Source organism: Mastacembelus armatus, chromosome 6, assembly GCF_900324485.2.
Source record: "Mastacembelus armatus chromosome 6, fMasArm1.2, whole genome shotgun sequence".
Classification (NCBI taxonomy): domain Eukaryota; kingdom Metazoa; phylum Chordata; class Actinopteri; order Synbranchiformes; family Mastacembelidae; genus Mastacembelus; species Mastacembelus armatus.
The window spans coordinates 5,136,613-5,157,296 of NC_046638.1; the positions used below are offsets into that span (position 1 = coordinate 5,136,613).

The following is a 20,684-nucleotide window of genomic DNA, read 5'->3' on the forward strand; positions in this document are numbered from 1 at the left end:
CTAATTCTAGCCTTATCCTTGAAATCACGTTTACCCTCAAACAGGAGTCTGAAAAAGTGAGGACCGGCCAAAATGTTCTCCAATGGAGTTATGTTCCATATGGTCCTCACAAAGACAGAAATACAGTTACAGAAAGAGAGACAGAGAGCCAGGCATCTAGCCACTTAGTAAATCACAATGGATTCAGTCCATTACACTCGGTTCCATCTTGACTGGCATCAGTATGCATGAGCCCTTGATGTAGCATGGTCACAGTAAAGACCAGTTCACATTGAAAAACATTTCTTATGAATTTTTAAGTCATGTTATGTGTCAGTGCATAGTATTAAGTTTTCATATTACTAGAACCCCCTAAATCCTGGACAGTATAATAATCTTCTAGGGGATTCAAGGGAGCTATATTTGCTACGCTGGAATGTAAATCTGCAAATACGAATGTGGCCACAATAATCACTTGCTCACAGATGGTAAAACTTTATTCCATGTGATTTGCGTCATACTGTACTGGCTATAGCAGCTTTTCCTGCAAATTACATCTGGAAATTTTCAGTGCTTTATTTCACAATGATAGATCAACACTATAAACACTGAACACTCTGCCTCTATTGTTGGTGCTGTTTCTGTGTCCTATATTGTGTGGTTTTTGCTATTTCTCCCTCTTGCATGCAGGGTTTGACTAAAGGGCTCTTGGACAGCACTGACATTTTCTTGGAGTGTCGATTCTGCTTTTTTACCTTGTAAAGTTATTGATGTTTTATTGTTTCCAAACCACATTGTTTTTTCTGGGAATTTATATTTACAGTTCCACTGCCTGTAATCAGCTGGTGTAAAATTATCATTATAGATTTATCAGGACTTGCATACCAGGTCATATAATATGCAAAAGTACATTAAGTCAGAAGTTGGCACGTAAGAAGATGACTTTTCTGTTAGCATTCAGAACCAGCTATGAAAAAGGTGTAGCTGAAACAATGTGGATAAAGTGAGTCCTCTGTGTCTCCTCTCACCTCCTTTCTGTTGTCTGGCTTCCTTGGTGGTCTGTTTGCTGTCAGCTCACTTGTTTGGATTGTGAAAGTAACTGGAAATTCTGTAGGTTACATACCATGTCACTCAGTGCTACTCACTTGTTGGTACGTGGTTCTCAGTTTAATGGTCTATGGAACGTGCATCTTGTAAATGGAATTTACTACTCACTTTTTTTCCTCTCATCTTGGTTCAGTCAATAATTATGAACACAGTATCTTTCTTATAAAGAATAAAAAAAATAAGACCTGAAAAATTTCTGATGCTATCCTAGAGCTCCTACATTTACCAGGCGCTGCAGACTGCAATTTGTAGAGTAAGTATTTTTTTCAGTTATTACAGCCAAAAGGTGTTCACTTTATTGCTGACATTTAACGCCTATGAGAGAGATTCTCTCATAGGGTTCTCTTTAGGATCAGCCCTTTTCATTTTTTGTGTCTCTCTCAGCTTTCATATTTTCTGTCTCAATAAGAAAAAACTTTTTAAACAAAGAGGACTTTGCACTTTAATTTTAAAGACTCATAAATCAGAGAGCATGTCAGCTGAATAGTTTTACTCAATATTTACTCAAAAATGTATTCATTTGAGCAGCTAAAGGGAGTTATCCTTACAGAAAAGCTTCTTTCAACTGGAGAGACATACAGAAGAATCACCTTGGCTGGCAATGTGTTTCAGTGGACACAAGTTGAAATTTTGTAGAGATTAGGAATTATGTGGAACAAGTCAGCATTGACTGCAAATGGGTTTGCTCCTGAAATTGAAAGCTGGTATGCATGTGGTCTCTCTCTCTCACACACACACACACACACACACACACACACTCAATCACACATATGGCTCGGCAATGCTCTTCAAACCTGTCAGTCTTATAATGTAGGTAATATCACTCCACATTACTTACCTGTACTGCTTTCAGGTTTTTTCAACCAGTGCCTGTTTATACTGAAAGAAACTTGTTATGCACCATCACCACCCATGACCAAGAAGAGAGATTAGTCAATGGCACCCAGGAAATATACTCTGCGGTGGCATTGCTTGAGTAGCTGGGATAGACGTTTCAAGGTCATCACTTGAAATCCCTGGATGAGCTGAGAAAATCTGATGACAAACATCAAAGTGCAGCCTGTGCTTCATTTACTGCTGGTGCCTTTCACCTAAGTGCTGACCTGCTGCTCAGAGCTTGCAGTATTAGTTGTATTAGTCTGTTATATTCCCTGCAATTATCATGCGAGTTGACAAATAAATGTTTCTATCATTGTTTTTGATACTGCAGGGAAAGTTTGTACAAGTGTGTAAAATATCTGCTCTCGTGAATTTAGCATCACATCTACAAAGTATGCAGTTGCCTCCTTCAGTATGAAACTGAAATAATAATGTACTGGGAGTAGTTTATCTTCAGCATGAAGCTAGAAAAGCTTTTTTTATTAATAACAAATGGGTCTCAGCAAACATGAAGAATGATCAAATGGAATGATTTCTGATAGCTTGCACCTTTTGTTGGAGAAATCACACTGAAGGTATAGGTTTGAGTTATTCATTTAAGCTTTTTATGATTGCAAAACAGGTTAGTTGATGCACATCACACATACTGTGGCATTACAAATTAAATGTTAACTGTTACACCACTAACTGCAGTGTGGTGTGTATTTCTGGGCCCATTTTCCTTCTATTTGCTGTAACGCTGTAAGAATAAAAGATAGTGGATTATTTTGTAAGGACTTGAGATGGCAAACACGGGCTTACTCTTTCTTTCATAAACAACTGAGTACGGAGCTTTCTCCCACAGCCCAGATTCTTGCTCTGCTTTTACGTTCTTATTTCATATCTATTCTGGTCTTGTCTAGCCCACTGCCATGGCTGTCTTATCATTCAAACCCTCTCCCATAAAGCAGCAGAAAATCCTATATCCCATCTCCTGATAGCTTCAGCTTTCAGCCTCAGTTATTCTACTATTATGTACCAGGCTCAGTGAGCTTCCACTCTCTTTCTATGAACGTGCTCTGCATGGGAAATGAGCGTCTGTCCTCAGCATAGACTTTTCTCTGGGGAAACACATTGCCTCTCTGCGGAGAGGTGAGCATGGTTGAAACTGATTTGAAATTTCAAAGTAAGTTTTCTGTCTCTGGTTTTGATGCTTTACTTCTTTACCTCTCAATCTGCCCATCTATTATTCCTTTCAATGGTCCCTGCTTCCTTTTTGTTGTCTAATCTCTCAGTTTCACATAGTCTCCCCTTTATTCACTGGCACTGGATGCCTCAGCAGCATCATATTAAGCTTTAGTCCGGAACTTAATGTTGAATAGCTTCTCTCTTGCTGGAGTGTTGTCCAGGAATTCACACGCTTTTCATATGGGTGGCTATAACCATATGAAGCAGTATGTTTTTGTAAACTTTGTCTTTTGTTCTTTGCATGTGTTGCCTATAAATTACTAATCAAGTTGGATCTGGAATTTTATTAATGTACCTTTCCTAGTATAATATTCTAGTGTTCTCCAGCAAAAAATCAAGTGCTCTTCTGTCTTGGGATACATAATATATAAAGTATGACTTCATAAGAGATCTATAGTGTACTCCAGTGTTTTGGCATAGGAGCCATGATTAAATAGTATGAAATTTAAAAAAAAAAGGGGGAAAAAACACATTTACTTGGCTTTAGTTCAGTTGGATTGGACTGAACTGTTATAAGACCATATTGGAAAATAAGAGGTTACTGACAGTTTACCCTCTCATTTCTCTGTGGAGTGTTACTGTTGGGGGTTAAATTGAGATGAACTAGTCATGCTGAGAGGTTGTCCTACTAATCTGTTCTCTGCCTTGCACTGCAATTGCATTTACCTTAGTATTAGGATAGTAGCTGTTTCTGATTCTTGAACTATTTCTTAATTTTTAAAAAGTCACACACTGAGGAAAATGTTTTATGCATAAGTCTCACTTGGATAGAGTTCTGTAAATAAAGTTCAAGCCCATCAGTTGCCTCTTAGAAGTTATTCTTATCCCAGTACAAATCTGGGTCTGACTTGGCTGTCCCATGGGGCTTGTGTCTTGGTGGTAGTGGCTCCAAGCAGCAGGTGCTGTGTGATATCTCGCTTGGCATAAAACCAGACAGTGTTTGGTGCTATCAAATCAGGAGCAGATGGTTATGAATTAAGGGCCAACACTGAATCTCATCTGAAGAGCTAACTGCAACTCACCCTCAAACTTCCCACCATGTTTGATTGTTTTTAGTGAGGCAAAGCTTTGCTTTGTTGACTTGTGGTGTGTGTTCTCTGTATTACTCAATTGTTGTGTTTCAGATTTGCCACTGACAAAGAAGCACAAGAGGCACCACTGGATTTTCAGCATTTTAATTGGTATAGGGAATTGAATCATGTAGGGTATGGGTCTGTGTGTGTTTTTGTGGCATGTATACTCAGCATATTAGCAGCCTGAGTTGTATTCCTACAGCTGTGGGATTTCTTTATAGATTTATGTGACTGACCCACCAATCAGAATCTCTCATGGGGCAGACTGGGAACATGATGAAAAGCATTGTATGGATGACAAAGTAATGGAAATTGTGTCTAGATATAAAGTTTTGTAATAATCACATAATATTTCCAGGAATTTTTCTACATAAAATGTTACAAATGTTCTGATTCTGCCTTCTCAGTTTATGAGGATTTTGTTCTTTTTTGGGTATGCATTTTGAGAAGTAAATGGAATATATTTGAGTGTTAAAACAAATCATTAGGAATGTGACACTTCGGGCTCTGAAATTAAGTTGGCACTTATTACATTTTCTGACACTTTCTAGACAGAACAATGGATTGAGAGATAAAAAGGTAGATTATGTCACAAGGACAAATTCCTCTATATGCTTCTGGAAAACCATCCATTATCTATAACTGCTTATACCTAACTAGAGTCACGGGGATCTGCTGGAGCCTATCCCAGCTCTCTTTGGGTGGAAGGCAGGGGTACACCCTGGACAGGTCACCAGTCAATTACAGGGTCACATATAAAAGCCTGGTAATCAACACATTGGTGTTTATGTTTTCTAGAGAATACTAGGGAACCAGTTGATGTACTGAAGAAAGCTAGGTTTTGAATGAATTAGATGCAAATTTGAGAAAAGCTGGCAGTGAACAGTTCCAAAGTCATTACAATTTATGGATAGATCAGACTGTATTTCTGTAGGACTTTTATCCAGAGATCAAACCATGTTATTTAAACACAGGCAAACATCAACAAAGCTTCAGAGTTAATATATGAAAAAACAAATGACTTGCAGTATCTGTTTTCTTCTTGTGTCTGTGTTTGCCTTGAGAGATTTATATTTAGAGAAATCCAACTGATGCCTTCCTCCGAGATACAGTATTAGAAGGTGTCCTTGTGGACAAGCAGGTAGCTATATTTTAGCTCTCATTCATTACCCATCAAATGTATTTTAAGCTCCCAATTCTAGGCTTGCTGTTACTGACAATGCTAATGTTTGCTGTCTGACAAACACAGTAAAAGTGTGTTTTGAGTGTCTTTGCTTGCTGATCAGGCCTTGGTAGTAGTGTTTTGCTGTCTAGTTTGGTGGTAGTTTGCCAGATTTAACTCTTGACAGCTATTTTTTGCAGGATCTTCTGAAGCAAAGAGGCACACAAGGGAGGCACATTTGCATACCTCAAATGAGAGAGCAAAAGTGAGAAAAAGCCTGAAGAAAACCAGCCTGAATAAAAAGTGAGTGGGTAGGGACAAGGGTACGGAAAGAGGAATGAGTGGGAAATTTTGAGCCAGAGGGAAAGACAAACAACAAAGAAAGACTCTGAAAGAGAAAGAATAGAGTAGGAGAAACAAAGGCGAGAAAAAAGAGCCTTAGTACAGTAAATGAAGAGGAACAAGTGTGAGAAGAGGACAAATTCAGGGGCAGCTGTGGTTAATGAGTGCAGCCTCTGCAATGAAGCATCTGTAACCTGACCTTTCACCTTTTACAGCTATTTCCTCTAGAAAGAATTGTTTGTTTGCATAACAATGTCTATCTCCTGACAGCAATGGCACACAGACAGTGTTTGAGTGTTGTTGCCCTTATTACACACACACAGACATGCACTTCTCCCATGTATTCATAGTTCATTGATATGCAATTGCAGGTTTCCTCACACCATTAGAAAGTCCTCATACAAAGTCACACATCGCTTGATTCCCTGTGTGGTCCTTCTACTGTATATAGAGCGACACTGTAGAGGACTGCCTAAATTTAATTATTGCTACTCTCACTGATACTGAAGGTGATCTGTTAAGCTATCCAGTCAGAGCCATGGCACATAACATGTAAGGACTAGGCAGTAACACAAAAACATACACTTAATCACAAAAAATTTAAAAATGGCTTGCTTGGCTCTTCATCATCAATAAGTTGGATGATATTTGTTTAATCATTTTGATTCATAGGCAGCCCTTTCTGACTGCATCTTTCTGCTGGACAGGGATTAAAATACAAATTTGGTGTAAGACAAAACTAGAGAACATTTAAAGAAAATTTGAAAAATAACTAGAAAAATAAAACCACTAATGCCTTAGCCTATTAAATATGCATGACAGATAAGACAGGGATAAACAAAAACAGAAGTGTGGAGAATAACTAAGCGGACAGCAATAAGAATGCCAGGAATTATGGCTCATTCACCTAAGGGGAAAAAAAATCATCTTTGTAATACAGTTTGTACAGTGACACTAAAAATGTTTTGTAAAACATGCCATTTCAGTTTTGTTGTGTAATATCTGTTACATAATCAACGTAACACAAAAATAGCAATCCATTATTGGACTGATGGCCTGAGTAAGAACACTTACAGTTTATTAAAGAGAATAACCACAGAAAGAATTATTTCCATGTTCAAAAAATAAAAATGACAAAGATGGTTATGTAAGAATGAAGGATTGCTTGTTTCAGTGGAGCTTACAGTCTGCAGTTTTCCTATTATAATAATATGCCCTACACTAAATTGTGTGAACTAAAAATACTGGACTGTATGGTCTAGGAAAGGATTGTTGGGCAGATTGAATTATTAGTGTCCCTAAGGCATAAGTGCCATCCCAGATTTGATGTCAAGTCTTGTCAGTAACAACATAATGCTACTTTTTTCTTTATCTTAATGGAAAACTTTTAATGGTGGCTGAGAGAAAAGAAAATATTCTGTCATATCCAGATCTCAACCCAGTGGAACACCTATGGGAGATTTTGGTTGAAGAGTATTCTCCACCACCGTCAATTGACAGAATATTGTTTAAGTGGCACATTGAAGCATTTGGCGGCACATGATGGCCCAACACTTTACTAAGACACTGTTTTTTCTTTAAATTTGTATTTTTCTGAATATTTTTTTGTTTGATCAGAAAAACAAATATGAAAAACCGAATTATTTTAATAAAAGCACCTGGGAGTTGCTTTCATATTTCCATCTGTCTGTGTGAACACAATAAAAGAGCTTTATCTTGATTTTTAAAAGAAAACTTCCTCATCACCCGTTTTGCTGTCAGTCAGTAAAAATAATACAGTCACAAAGCAAGTCGGTCTGGTGAGGATTATGAAATCAAGTCTGTTTTTGTTCTCAGTGTGGGGAAAAATATTAAGATATCCATGTTAATAAAACTTGTTTAATGCCATTCTCTGTCATGTATATGAAAAAGTACTTGAGCAACAGTTGCATTATAGCTGTGGAAAATAAAGTCCTAAATTTATTCTTCAGTATTTCATTGAGGGCAAAGGCTCAAAGATGGGAAAATGTTTCTAGATGCTGTTGTAAATCAGCAAAATCAAATATTTTTCTTCCAGGAAGGAACCTGCATATCCTAGTTGTTGCAAATATTTGATACACTCATTGGGCTTTGTTTGGATTGTAGTTTTTGGTGTCCATGCAGTTTTGAAATACATTGTGCTTACATGCCACAGCGCAGACAGGTTTGGAACAATACTATTTCAATTGTAGTCTTAGTTTCCTGTGAGGATGTGATGTGATGTAGCAGGATAAATCTTCCACCAACTATCATAACTTGGGCAGCAAAGTTTGATTCAGGAGTTCCTGCTTTACTGAGTCTGGAAATAGGCAGGGTGATGTCATGGCAACATCTTTCTGTACAAGATCTGACCCCCATGACTTTGTTTAATGGATGAGAACAACAGATTTCATCATATTTGGCAATACCAGCACTACTCTGAGTCATAGCCCAAGCTTTATTTAGCAAAATTCTGGAGACAGTGTGAACTTGTCTCACACAATTGGTAGAATAATTCTTTCCTTCTCCAATTGGTTGAATATTTCTTTAGTAAAGATCACTTCATCCAGGTTTGCTGGCTTTAAACCGTTCATAGGTGTCTATGAAAAAAAGCAGATTTCAAATTGAAACCAAACACATAGTCCAGACCAGATCCAGGCCTGTAACATATTGCCATATCTTATTTTTTTTAAGTGGCATCTTTCAAATTCAAGGTTTCTTACATTTTCAGTGAATACAGAGAGAAAACTGCAGAAAATGTTTCACTGTTCTTCAGATTTCACAGTAACTATGTGAGCAACTCGGCCTCCATGCCATTTGTCTGACTTCAGTACATGTGAACTTTGAAGTACTTTGATTTTCATTTTCCAAATAACTGCTCTAGTTCATAGGACTTAAGGCCTTAAGGTTTTTATTCAGTGACAATATCAGTACCCTTTTCTCACCTAAGCCTGGCTAAAGCAACCAACAACAACACAGGACAGCAATTCAGAAATAAGCTTTCTTAATCCTCTTCACTACTGCCCCTCTGCTTTTTGAGTTTCACAGGTCCAGCTTTGAGGTAAGAGTAGAGGGATCTCTGGCCCATGGGATAGATTGGCTTCTAAGTAGAGGAAGTTTGCCACCTAGTGGAGACAGTCTAGCATTATGTTCCTAAGTCCTTCTCATACATGTTTTCTGCACTGCTCTTTCTTCCATAACACAATGTACCAGCTGTGTGTGATCAGTGTAACTGCATAGTGTGATCTAATTTTCTTCCCTGCTAGGGTTTGTGTTTTGATACTGCATGAACACAAATTCGTCTGTAGCTAGGTTTCTAACTATTCTTTGTAGTTGTTTAGATCAGGTATATATGGCCATTGAACCAAGTGAATGTTTTAAATAAAGAATGTATTACAATAAATGAAATAAAAAACATATTTCTGTCCTGTTCTCTTTTTCAGGTCCAGTTGCCACCCCCATGTTTGAGGCTTGAATAGTATTCAACATTGCTGTACTACAGTTAGTTCCTGTAGCCCCTACCTTCATGGAGGGGTTTGCTGTCCACTGACCCAGTAGGCTGCCTTACTGGACTAGCAGCCATGTCTGCGTGTAGCACTTTCACCGAGCATGTGTGGAAACCAGGCGAGTGCAAGAACTGCTTTAAACCTAAGAGTCTGCACTTTCTGGCCCCAAGTGGTGGAGGGAAGCCTCCCTCTGCGCACAGGACTCCAGCAACACAGCAACCAAATCTGCCCACTTCTGGAGCCACAGCCAACCCTAACCTTACCAACAGCTCTCAGAGGGCTGGTAGTGGGTCTGCCCGCTCTGGACACTTCCGCCCACCTGTGGCTAAGAAGCCTACCATTGCTGTTAAGCCTACAATGATGCTACCCTGCTCCTCTGCAGGACTGGATTCAGATGGCAACCTCCAACGTCCACCAAATCTATTAGAACAGGGCAAAACATCAGCCTTCACGGTTTGGAATCATAATGGACTGAACAGTAAGAGGCCAGGTGGGCCCAGTAACAACAACGAAGGAGAGGATGGCAGTGAAGAAATTGAGGGTTATGGACAACTTAGTCCAAGGACCCCTAGTGGAAATAACAATAGTGGACTGACAGAAGTCCTAAAGGAGATTGCTGGGTTAGGCCCTGGTCCTAGCCCTTGTTCCACACCCCTTTCTGGCTCCAAGAACTTGTTTTGGGGACGAATCAGTAGTTCCTACCGACGATCCTTAGAAAGAGGCCTTCCAGCCTCAAGCTGTCTGGCTATTGGAAGCAGCAGTAGTTGTGGTGGCGGCACTGCTCAAAAACGGGTGTCCCTTAGTGACAGCACCGAGATAATCAGTACAGAGGGTGGCCGCTTTTGCTACCCTGAGTTTTCCAGTGAAGGTGAAGATGATGAGGAAGAGGAGGATGAGGAGGAAGAGACTGAAAGGGAAGATGATGAACATGAGAGCTGGGATGAAAGTGATGAAGAGTTACTAGCTATGGAAATTCGTATGCGAGGCCAGCCACGATTTGCAAATTTTCGTGCTGCCACATTGTCTCCAGTGCCCTTTGCTGCAGGAAAAAAGTGGAATACTGTGCCACTCCGCAACCGCTCACTACAGCGGATTTGTGCAGTAGACTATGATGATAGCTATGATGAGATATTAAATGGATACCCTTCCATGGACTCCAGTGGAGCTCTAATCCCCTATGTGCCTCATGACATTCAGGGCAGTGGTTTCCTATCAAATTCAGAGTCTACGGCTTCTCCAGAATCGTCATCATCACTGCCAGAGGATTCTCGAACAACTTCCAGCAGCGGTAGCAGTGTTCCTGGTGCTCTTCACAATGGCACGCATTCTCCTACATCTTCCAAGGCACCTGTCCCCTGCACTTCTCCTTCAAAAAAGGAGCTTGTCAACAAAGTACTGAGTCCACTCAAGGTGAATGAAACACACAAAGCTGTCCTGGCCATTCGGTTAGAAGATCAAGATGGCAGAGAAGGCACACCAATGCCCCAGGCCCTTCCCGGTCAACCTGTCACTATCAGTTTTAGTCCCACCGAGGAGCAAGCTAAACCCTATCGTGTAGTGAATTTGGAAAAATCACTAATCTGTAAGCCTTACACTGTAGTTGATGTGTCAGCATCTATGGCCAACAAAGATGACCAGGTTCAGGACTCTACACCAAAACCTAAAAACCTGTCAATGCCTTCCAGTCCTACATCATTTTGTAGCACTCCTTTAACTCAGCCCTTCTCTCCAACCTCACCTATATCTTCAGCTTCTCCTGTGATGCCAACATCGCCTACATTTGTTGCTCTGTCAGGTACATCTCGAAAGAAGTCAGGGAGCATACGCTACCAAGAAGTGTGGACATCAAGCACAAGTCCTCGTCAGAAGATACCTAAAGTGGATTTAGGGGTTGGAAGTAATGCTGGTCTCTCAATACCTGCTCAACACTGCAGTCATAAGTCAGCTCCCACTTCTCCCACTGCTGGGTTATCTTCCTCCCGGACTGTACCTGTGGAATCCCCCAACTTATCAGAGATCAAGTTTAATAGTTTTAATAATGCAGGCATGCCTCCTTTTCCCATTATTATTCGAGATGAGCCAGCCTATGCCCGCAGCTCCAAGAATGCAGTCAAGGTACCTATTGTAATCAATCCAAGTGCATATGACAACCTAGCTGTGTACAAAAGCTTCTTGGGACTCAGTGGGGAACTGCCACAGTCTAAAGGAGTAGGCAATAGAGTAGTCAGCCATACTTATGAAGAGATTGGTTCCTCCGAGAGTGTCCAGTCTTCCTCAACCGAGAAAACTATGTCTGGCAGAGGCACTTCAGAAAGAGCCTCTATTGAAGAGACAAAGCTTTCACCAGAAGCTGTGTTAAAGGCACCAAATTTACAACCAAGAACCACTACAGACTCTAACACTGTGACAAGCACTGTGATGAGCTCCACGGGTGGGGTCCTGTCTCCCACTACATCAACAAATTCCCCCGCCTTTCTTGCCATTACTGCAAACCTACCTAAAACTAGCCCTACAGGCAGTGCTGCTGCACGCATGTGCAAGCCAAGTGGAGAAGCTACTTGCAATAAAGATGATGATACAGACTTAGCTCTGTCCTCCGGGACAGTGGTAAGCCATAGGGAGGAGGCCAGTGCAGTGCTTTCACAGATTGTGGCCTCCATCCAGCCTCCCCAGTCTCCTCCAGAGTCACCTTCAGCACAAGCCAAAACCTTTAGTTCTGATGAGCTGTATGCCCTTCCACCTGATGCAATAAAGGAGACCCTCACTCGACCCAAGTCTCTCTTCTCAACAACTGATGGCTGTCTTTCCAAGCCCAAAAAGGACACACCTTCAAAAGTTTTGTCTAAATCCCAGAGTGCTTCTGCTGCTGTCCCACTCTCCAGCCCCAGATCAGAGCCTAATGCCCCTTTCCCCCCTCCTAGATCCACATCTTCCCCATATCACACTTCGAATATTCTTCAGAAACATTTTGGCAACTGGACCAAAACCTCTGTCTCTAGTTCTCCTGTGCGACCCAGTGAAGGTGAAGGAGGGCCAAGTGGAGAGGGGAGGCGTATTTCAACTGAAAGTTCCAAACCCAAACGCTGGATCTCTTTTAAGAGCTTTTTTCGTCGGCGGAAAGATGAGGAAGAGCAGAAAGAGAAAGTGGAGAGAGAGAAAGAGAAGGGCAAACTGGTTGGACTTGATGGAACAGTCATTCATATGCTTCCACCACCACCAATCCAACATCATCATTGGTTCACAGAGGCCAAACCAGATGATCCCACACAGAAGCCAACAATCATCTTTACGTACAAACCAGACAGTGGTAGTACCCATGGCGAGGCAGAAGGAGAACTACAAGTAGACGAGTGCAGAGAAACTGCACTACTGACACCTGATGGGAGCAAGGAACCCACACCTTTGAGCCCAGAGCACACACTACCTTCACTCACCACTGGAGTTGAGTTCAACAAGGACCTCAGGTATTTTTCTAAGGTTTTATTTACTTATTTATTTACTTACTTATATTAAAACGTGTGAAGCCTTTAACAATAGTACTTCATACTAAGGATACATTACAAAATATGTTGTTTTTTTGTCTGCCTGCATCAGCTCTATAAGCTTGTTTCTGTTAAATGTGACTTGTTGCTTGCCTTAGAAATGAAGATAAGTGTTCAGAAGTGCCTGAAGATGGCAGTCAGTAAGATGAATGCTGCAGTGGCCAAATTACACATTACACATTAATTAGGAAAACTGCACACTGAACACACTTAATAATGTACCAATCATCATAATAATACACTCTGTAAACATTCCCAATCCATGCTGTATTAATTATCAGTTCAGAACATTATTTACAACATTAGCGTTTGTTGACAACAGGTAAATCTGTTTGACTTTCACATCCAAGTACTTCATTCAATCTAATCTAGAATTAATTAAGTGTAGTGGGACAAAAAACTTTTGTTGTCGTTGTTCTACAGTAGGTGGTTCAGTGATGAAATGGGGGATGGGAATGTTTACAGAGTGTATTATTCCTACCACACTATTTGATAAGAAACAGGTGTTTGCCAATATGTGCAAACATCCTTTATTTTCTGTGTGTAGACAATGGTTTAAAGTACATGTACAGATAAGACTAACTAAAACCAATTATTAAATGTTACGTAAAAGTGTCAACATGGATAGGAACCATTGAGAGGAGTTATATCAAAGTTTGTGTTTTTACAAAATACTGCTTGAGTCAGGTAATACTGCATGGTATTTCCTTATTGATACTTCCAGGGTTGTTAGTGATTATTACTGAGCAGATGTTACACCTTAAGCTCATGCACATTTTCTCTAGATATTCTTGCATTTTTTTCCACCTATCATTTATCCATTGTGTTATTTTCAAAAAAACTTGCCTTTACATCAAAACTTTCTCTTTGTCATGTAGTTTTTTCTCCTGTTCTGTCTTCCCTCTATACAGTACTTTTTTCCTTTGAGCTCTAAAGACTATGAACTCTTAAATATTTCACTCCTCCATCCTGTCAAGAGCTTGGCCCCATTCTGTCTCTTTTCTAACTTCCCTGCTTTTCTCCCCACCCCAACCTTCTGTTATAATCATCTGATTCTTTCTTTCTGAAATGCATGTCGCTTTTCTCACTTGATAACAAGTGGTATAAGTGTCACGTATATGCCAAGTTTACTTTTAATTCTGGATGTGTGGTTATTAATATTCTATTCTATACTAAAACAGGATGTAGAGGTGTGCTATACATATTGATGGGGCATATGATTAAGTCAAAATCCACAAGCAGAGTGCAAACTTGTTCCTAAAATTATCACCAAATGATCCCTAATTACCAGCCCTAAATGAAATGAGATGAACTGATATTCCTCATACTAAATATTATCTGCCTCAATATTAAAATACTCATTAGCTGTTTGCAACAAAAAATGCATTCACTTATGTTTTGTATACAGATAAAGTGTCATTTGTGAAGTGGATTTCTAACATTGTTTTCCTTAAACATTGATTAGGCACTTATAATTAGTTTCTCCAGTATTGTACAAGATACATTCATATAGTAGCTAGCCAGCATTTAACATTAATGCTGGCTAGCTAGCTGGTTTAAAATGATTCACCACTCTCCTTTATTTTCTTTATACTTGACTTTTATAAGCATAACCTTGGTGTTTGCAGCATTCAAAGTGTTAGTTAGTAGCAAACGTATTCCCTTGGTGTGTTAATGGTAGTTTGCAGTGTTACTTCATCTGATGGTTATATCCAGTATTTGCTCATGATTTTGAGTTGACCCAGAAACAGACAATAACTGAAAGTCTCCCTTGGTGCCTAAGCTTTTTTTTTGATAATGTGGAGGAAGATATAATAATCAGTGTGCAGAAATAATGTGCTTGTGAAATGTGGTTACAGTAAATATGTCTTTGAAACGCTGGTTTAATATTAATTGCAGGGTCTCCCAAGTTTAATTTCTTTTTTCAGATCAAGGCCTCTGCAAATGCTGGAGCTTATGGAAAACTATATTATGGGTAACCAAAATGGTTTCTAAATTTGCATTTTGCTGCATACAGTATGGCTCCAAAATGCATTTTTAGTCGCAGCTGTGTGCAATAACATTTAGCTGACAAATAAGAAAAACCTCCATATGAAACAAAATATTTTGGTGCAAATATATTTAGCAGAAAGTGAGAGGACCTTAATGTTGTATAGTTTTGAATCTCTGGTGCCACTGGGCAGACCAGACTAGTGACAGTGATTACATGTCATGAACTGGTCATACAGGTCATTCAGGAGGCCTTCTATTTTGATTGGCAGAAAAGGGGTTAACTTTCCTTTTTTTTTTTTTTTTTTTTTTTTTTTATTAGCTGATGGTGGGTGTGTTCTTGACTGCTGACAGGTCCACATTACCTTAGGCAGGTGAGAACATTCAAACAGGGAGGAACAGAGAAAGACAAGGAAAGAACACATGCAGGAAAAAAGTATTTGATTCTTTACAATTGGCGAACCTGCAATTAGTACATAGATTATATGTATGTATGTTTATATGTATTTAGGGTTTTCAGATGGGAAGCTGTGTGAGCCAGTACAGTGGGTAAGAACTGGAACCCTCTTTTTTCTTTCACTTCTGCAGTTACCTGTGACCATCTGAGCTATTTGAAGTAATGTTGACTTAGTGGGAAGGAGAGATTTCAGACATTATATAATTTGTGCTTTTGTTAAATGATTGTCCATTTTTTTACAACAGGGATCTGAGAAACAGTGAAATAACACTGGGGCAGCTTCATGCTGTCTGAACAAGTCAGGTCCTGACATTGAAATGTGTAGCAGCCATAAAAGTATTTTTTATGTCAAGGGCACCTCAAGGCATGTATTCTCACTGGATGTTTTGTTCATACAGGATTATATGATCAAGATAGTCTTTTAGCCACTTTTATAGCTGGTGGTAAACCATTAATAATTTGCTTTTCTGCAGTACTAATGTTAGTTGTATTGTTGTGTTAGAGTATGCAGTAATTTCATTTCTTCATGTTAATGGAACAGGGAAGAATAAAAGAGGAAATCAGATCAGACTTCCAGACATGAGCAAAAGCTTTCAGCAATTCATTATGTCACACTGTACTTACATGCTGTTAAGTTTGTTTCACAGTTTATCTATGTTGTTTTCTAGTTGGTTCTCAACACTTATGGACCTTTTATGTCTACTGCTATGTGGCAGTTTAGATTCTATTGATTGACTCTTTAAAAAAGACATAGAGGGCTTCTGGCCTAGAAAAACAGATCAAACATCTGATGCTTTCCTCAGGGCCCAAAGGTGTAAGTGCACGTGAGCAGCTGACGGTTTTTTTTTTTTTTTTTTTTTTTTTTTTCTCAAATGCTCATTTTTCTAGCATGTCATGGTCAAACTACTGCAATAATACTTGAGTTTGTTGTCCTCAAAATGCTTGTATAACAGCAAATATGCACTGTAGCAAAACCCTTGAAACACATTGAAAAACCAAAAATAGATTTTTCAACAATGTCAGAACATTGATTCATTTTATGCTTAATTTAATGTCCTTTCTACATCATACATCTGTTTCCCTAAAACAAACCTGTAAGCTTTACTAATTACAATTTGGGCACAGAGGAAGGCTTAAGGACTTGACTTTAGACAACTTGCTGAGGATACTGGAATTTCAGCTCATTTTACTACTGTGCTCGATGTTGTTAAAAAATGTGCTACACACCCCAAACTGTCAACTGGACAAAGGCCTGAATTAGCTCTGTTATAGCATGAGCTGTCGTTTTTCTTGACACAGACTTTTGCCTATGATTACATAAATTATTGCTCATATTACGAGAATGTGCAATCAACATTACAGTCAAAGGAAATGACACATCTGATTCTGGATAATACAAACATTACAGCCTGCCAGCCCCACCTCTAACAAAGCTTGCAGTTATGAAACCAGCTCATTAAACTTTTTGTAACCTTGTAACCTTTTTGTTTTACTTTACAAGTTTAGTTTTTCTTTTTTGTTTTTTGCTCTGCAGAAGGATAGAAATGATAAATAGGTAAATAAAAGTCAAACTTATAATGGCAGTGCCAGTATAATAAACAATTCGACACCCAATTTAGATGGCAGGGCCATTTACTTGTTTAAGCGGTGGGTAGCAGGTATTTTTTGTAATGGTGATAGTGTCTACAGTAGTTTAGAAAGTCAACCAACCTGAGGCACAGCTGACCTGTAAACAGATAAGGAGTGAGCATCTAGATCACTTTGAATATTTTGTTTACTGCGATCAGTGGCAGGCCAGTTCCAGATGGCTGTTAATGAATCACCAGCTGTTGAGATTTATTTAGCATAAAGTTCAGAGAAACAATTACCCAAGTGACTGTTGAGAGAAAAAAAAATCTGTTTGTGTTTTTGTTAATTTGAATGAAGACAAAAGGCCTTAGCTGCAGTCCCTCTTTATTCACTGCTTCATATACTGTATGTATAATTTACATTCTGCATGGCAAACTATCAACTTTAGTGTACGTTTAGCTTTTTTCTTGTTACTACAGCACATCTATTGCTCCATTTAACCTATTCTTAGATCTAGGAAGTCCCATTCTCTGTGAAGTTTTCCAGTAGTTGATTTGTGATTAAAGATTGCTGTAATGTACAGCTCTTTAAGGAACCTGTGATTGAACTTGTATCTGCTATCACAGTCTTTTATGTGATTGAAGTATACAGCATTAATTGGTTAAGGTAGATGCTTTAAATAATAACATTTTTAAAAAATCTTTAAAAATGTTATGGTATGACACATCTGACATGATGTGTCATACCATGTATGACACATTTCGTGACACATCTGACCAGTATCTGTGTGTGTGCAGGAATATTAGAAAATAGTCTATTACTTTCAATAGGGTAAAAATCAAACCCCCTTGTTTCTCTTTTTAAATGTGCTGGGGTGGTTATTTTGTTATTTGATTCTACTTACTACATTAAAAGTGCTTGTGCTATCAATTAGTTTTTCAAGAAAAGTGTTGCATAACCTTAATTGTTGCATTTTCATTTTTAAATTGTGGTGCTGTTACTTGCTTTAAAAGATGCTTGTGTGGCAGGTTGCCTGCACAACTTGCAATTTCTAGCAGCAATGAACTACAGTATATGACAAGTCTCCTCATACCATCCCCAGGGCTTTCACACTGTGATTGGAGTCAATCTGTGCAATCTCACATCTCACAGTGATAACACATCCTGAGTAACTGTAAAATATGACCCATATTTCTAATGCCCACAATACAGTTGGAACGCTCTTGGTACGTTATGAAGATATGGCATTCTGTTTTAATAGGGAACTTGTATATTAATCTGCTGTAAAAGACTTTCTGAAGAGCAGGGTCGTGAGGGACATAAAATGCAGCAAATCATTAAGAGGGCAGACATGATGTTTCATAATACAATGCTCGCATAGTGTGCCATACTTTTTCATTATGGGGAATTTGGATTAAATTAATGTGACTTGTTTGAATTTATCAAATCATATCCACCTACTGTCACTGAGGAATCTTCAAGACAAATGATGAAAGGTTTGTGACCTGTTTTGCCTTTTCTTCCATCTTCCGAATGGCAATGTTTGTGTAGTTGCATATGAAATACATCAGGCTTTAAAAACCTCCACTGTCGCCAATTCATCACTTGGTGAGAAAGTTGAAGTGAACTGATGAAGTGATGCAAACATTGTTTTGAGAGACTGATATAAGTGACCAGATAAAAACGTTGTATATGTTTTGTTCACATCCTGTGTTAGATACAGATATCCATCCTATACAAAACAACAATGACTGATTGAAGCCCTTATCAAAAGCAGGTTGTTTATCATCTATAAACACTACAGTTTTCACAGTGAAGCTTTTTGTTTTGCAGATATTTTCATGCACAGTTAAACCCTCATGAAGAAATTGACCAAATACCAAGAAATGGGAGAAAATCTTCAGAATAGAGAACAGAAATAAAACTAATTTCATGTGACAATTTAATGTAGTTAGCATTCAATATTTTCATAACTGAACAAACCATGCCTCTTTCTGTCATGTGCAGCCAGGTACCAGTCAGTGCCAGCAGCACCAGGGATCGGGAGCTGCTTGGTGCCACCTCCTTGCCTGCCAAAGTGAATCTGGGGCTGGTGCTTGGGGAGGTTGGCAACCAGGTTGCCGCACAAGCTTCAGCCAGCGAGGGTAGCGCCAGTCTCGGAGAGCTAGAAGATGATGGCAATCACTCCCATCACTCCCACTCCCCTGCCTCCAGCCAATGCAGTGCCACATACAGCAATCTCGGTAAGATAGATGCATGCAAGTTGCCAGTGGTTTCTTAAACTTGAGTAAGAATATAGCACAGTCTCTGATAGCTGACATTAAGCATGTACTTAAAATAGTACTTGACAGTGGGTAATTGAGGGTACTACAAAGTTTATTTTGTGTTTTTCTTGTCCAAATGAGCTTTTTTCTTCTGCATGGGACTGTTTTTTTTGTTTTTTTTTTCATCTTACTTCAAAAATAACATCAGGCGATACGTAACTACCATCACTATATGTATTACTTGATATCGACCTGGTCTTCATGCCACTGTGTATTCAAACTTTTGTATGTTTCCTTTTGCAAAAAGATACTGTTTGTTGTAAACTAAACTAAACAAGACCCTGTATGGAGGCTAAATTAACATTATTATAAGGGTAACTGAAGTAAGTGATGAATGCCAGGATTTTCACTGTCTGCAGTTCACTTTACTCTTACTGTAAGTAGCTGATTTTACCTTTCTTCAGCACAGCATCCTCTGAAGCACACCTCCACAAGTGACAAGTTATAATTTATTCTCCGATAAAACAGCTGGAGCTCAGAATCTTGACACATTTTTGTCACCCACAGCCTGCAACTTGGAACCTGTAACAGTTTTCCTTACTTTTGTGGTGTTTCTGAAAGCTATATTTGATCTGATGTTGTGTTACATAAATGAACATGTGCTTCTTATGCATAATTCCCTAAAAATTTTGTCAGCACTCGATTATAATCTCAGATATATCTATCTATCCATCCAAAGATTGCCTATATTTAATGGCAAAATCCATATACAGTATCCCCTCTCTGGTTTATAATACAGCAGACTACAACACTGTATTCCTGTAATACCAGAATATTAAAGCTTTTATTACAGTCCTTGTTTTGCAGCCTGTCTGTGGCTACTTGGCACTGAACATTTCAACATCAGACGTTGTCAGCAGCTTAGTGCAACAGGTTTGTTTGTGATGAAATGCTGAGCACACTAAAATCAGGCTTTATAGCAACGAGTGGAAGAAGGCGGCACAACACAGTAGGCACAGCTGTCAAATATAGTTGGGCACTTTAAAGCATGAAGCTCTTTGTGTGGGAAAGGATCTCACTGTGATAAAGTGGTGTATGTATGAGAGGAAAAGAAATAGAAACAGAGTGATAGTGTGAAGAGTGGGTTTGTCGAGCAGATGCACTACTGAGGTGCTTCACTTGTGTGTTTAGTTGTGGTTGTGTGATGTTCAAAAAGTGTGTGGGTACACCAGCTCTGTGGATAGATATATTAGCAGTGCACTAGATGCTCCCTGGGTGATGCAGGATGATCTGCCTGCAACCTGTTTTTGCAGCTGTAAATGCTGCTAATGAGGAACAAGACAGTACTGAGTGTTTGTATGTTTTCCTGCTTTCAGAATTTGTATAGTGTTTTTACTACTTGTGAGGATTTCATAAGGGATTTTCCTTTCCTTTACCTCTTCTTATGCGTAACTGTAGTCATACTGTATATTTGGTTCACACCTTTTAGTAGGGAATCATATTCACTTTTCAAGCCTAAGTGTCTCTCTCTCACTTGCTATATATACAGTTTACACACTCGTGCTTTAATCAGAGCATCAGGCAGTAGGAG

At 39.1% G+C, this 20,684-nt stretch overlaps 1 protein-coding gene across 4 annotated transcripts in view; it reads left to right on the forward strand.

The window, feature by feature from the left end:
* Positions 1-20,684, forward strand: part of peak1 (pseudopodium-enriched atypical kinase 1) — a 74,777-nt gene that overhangs the window by 44,358 nt on the left and 9,735 nt on the right. For all 4 annotated transcript variants that reach the window (XM_026312165.1, XM_026312163.1, XM_026312164.1 and 1 more), the window contains 2 exons: positions 9,210-12,736; positions 18,837-19,072. In XM_026312165.1, the coding sequence (XP_026167950.1) occupies positions 9,348-12,736; positions 18,837-19,072 (3,625 nt within the window). In that variant the 5' untranslated portion in view covers positions 9,210-9,347. The remainder of the gene's footprint in view (positions 1-9,209; positions 12,737-18,836; positions 19,073-20,684) is intronic.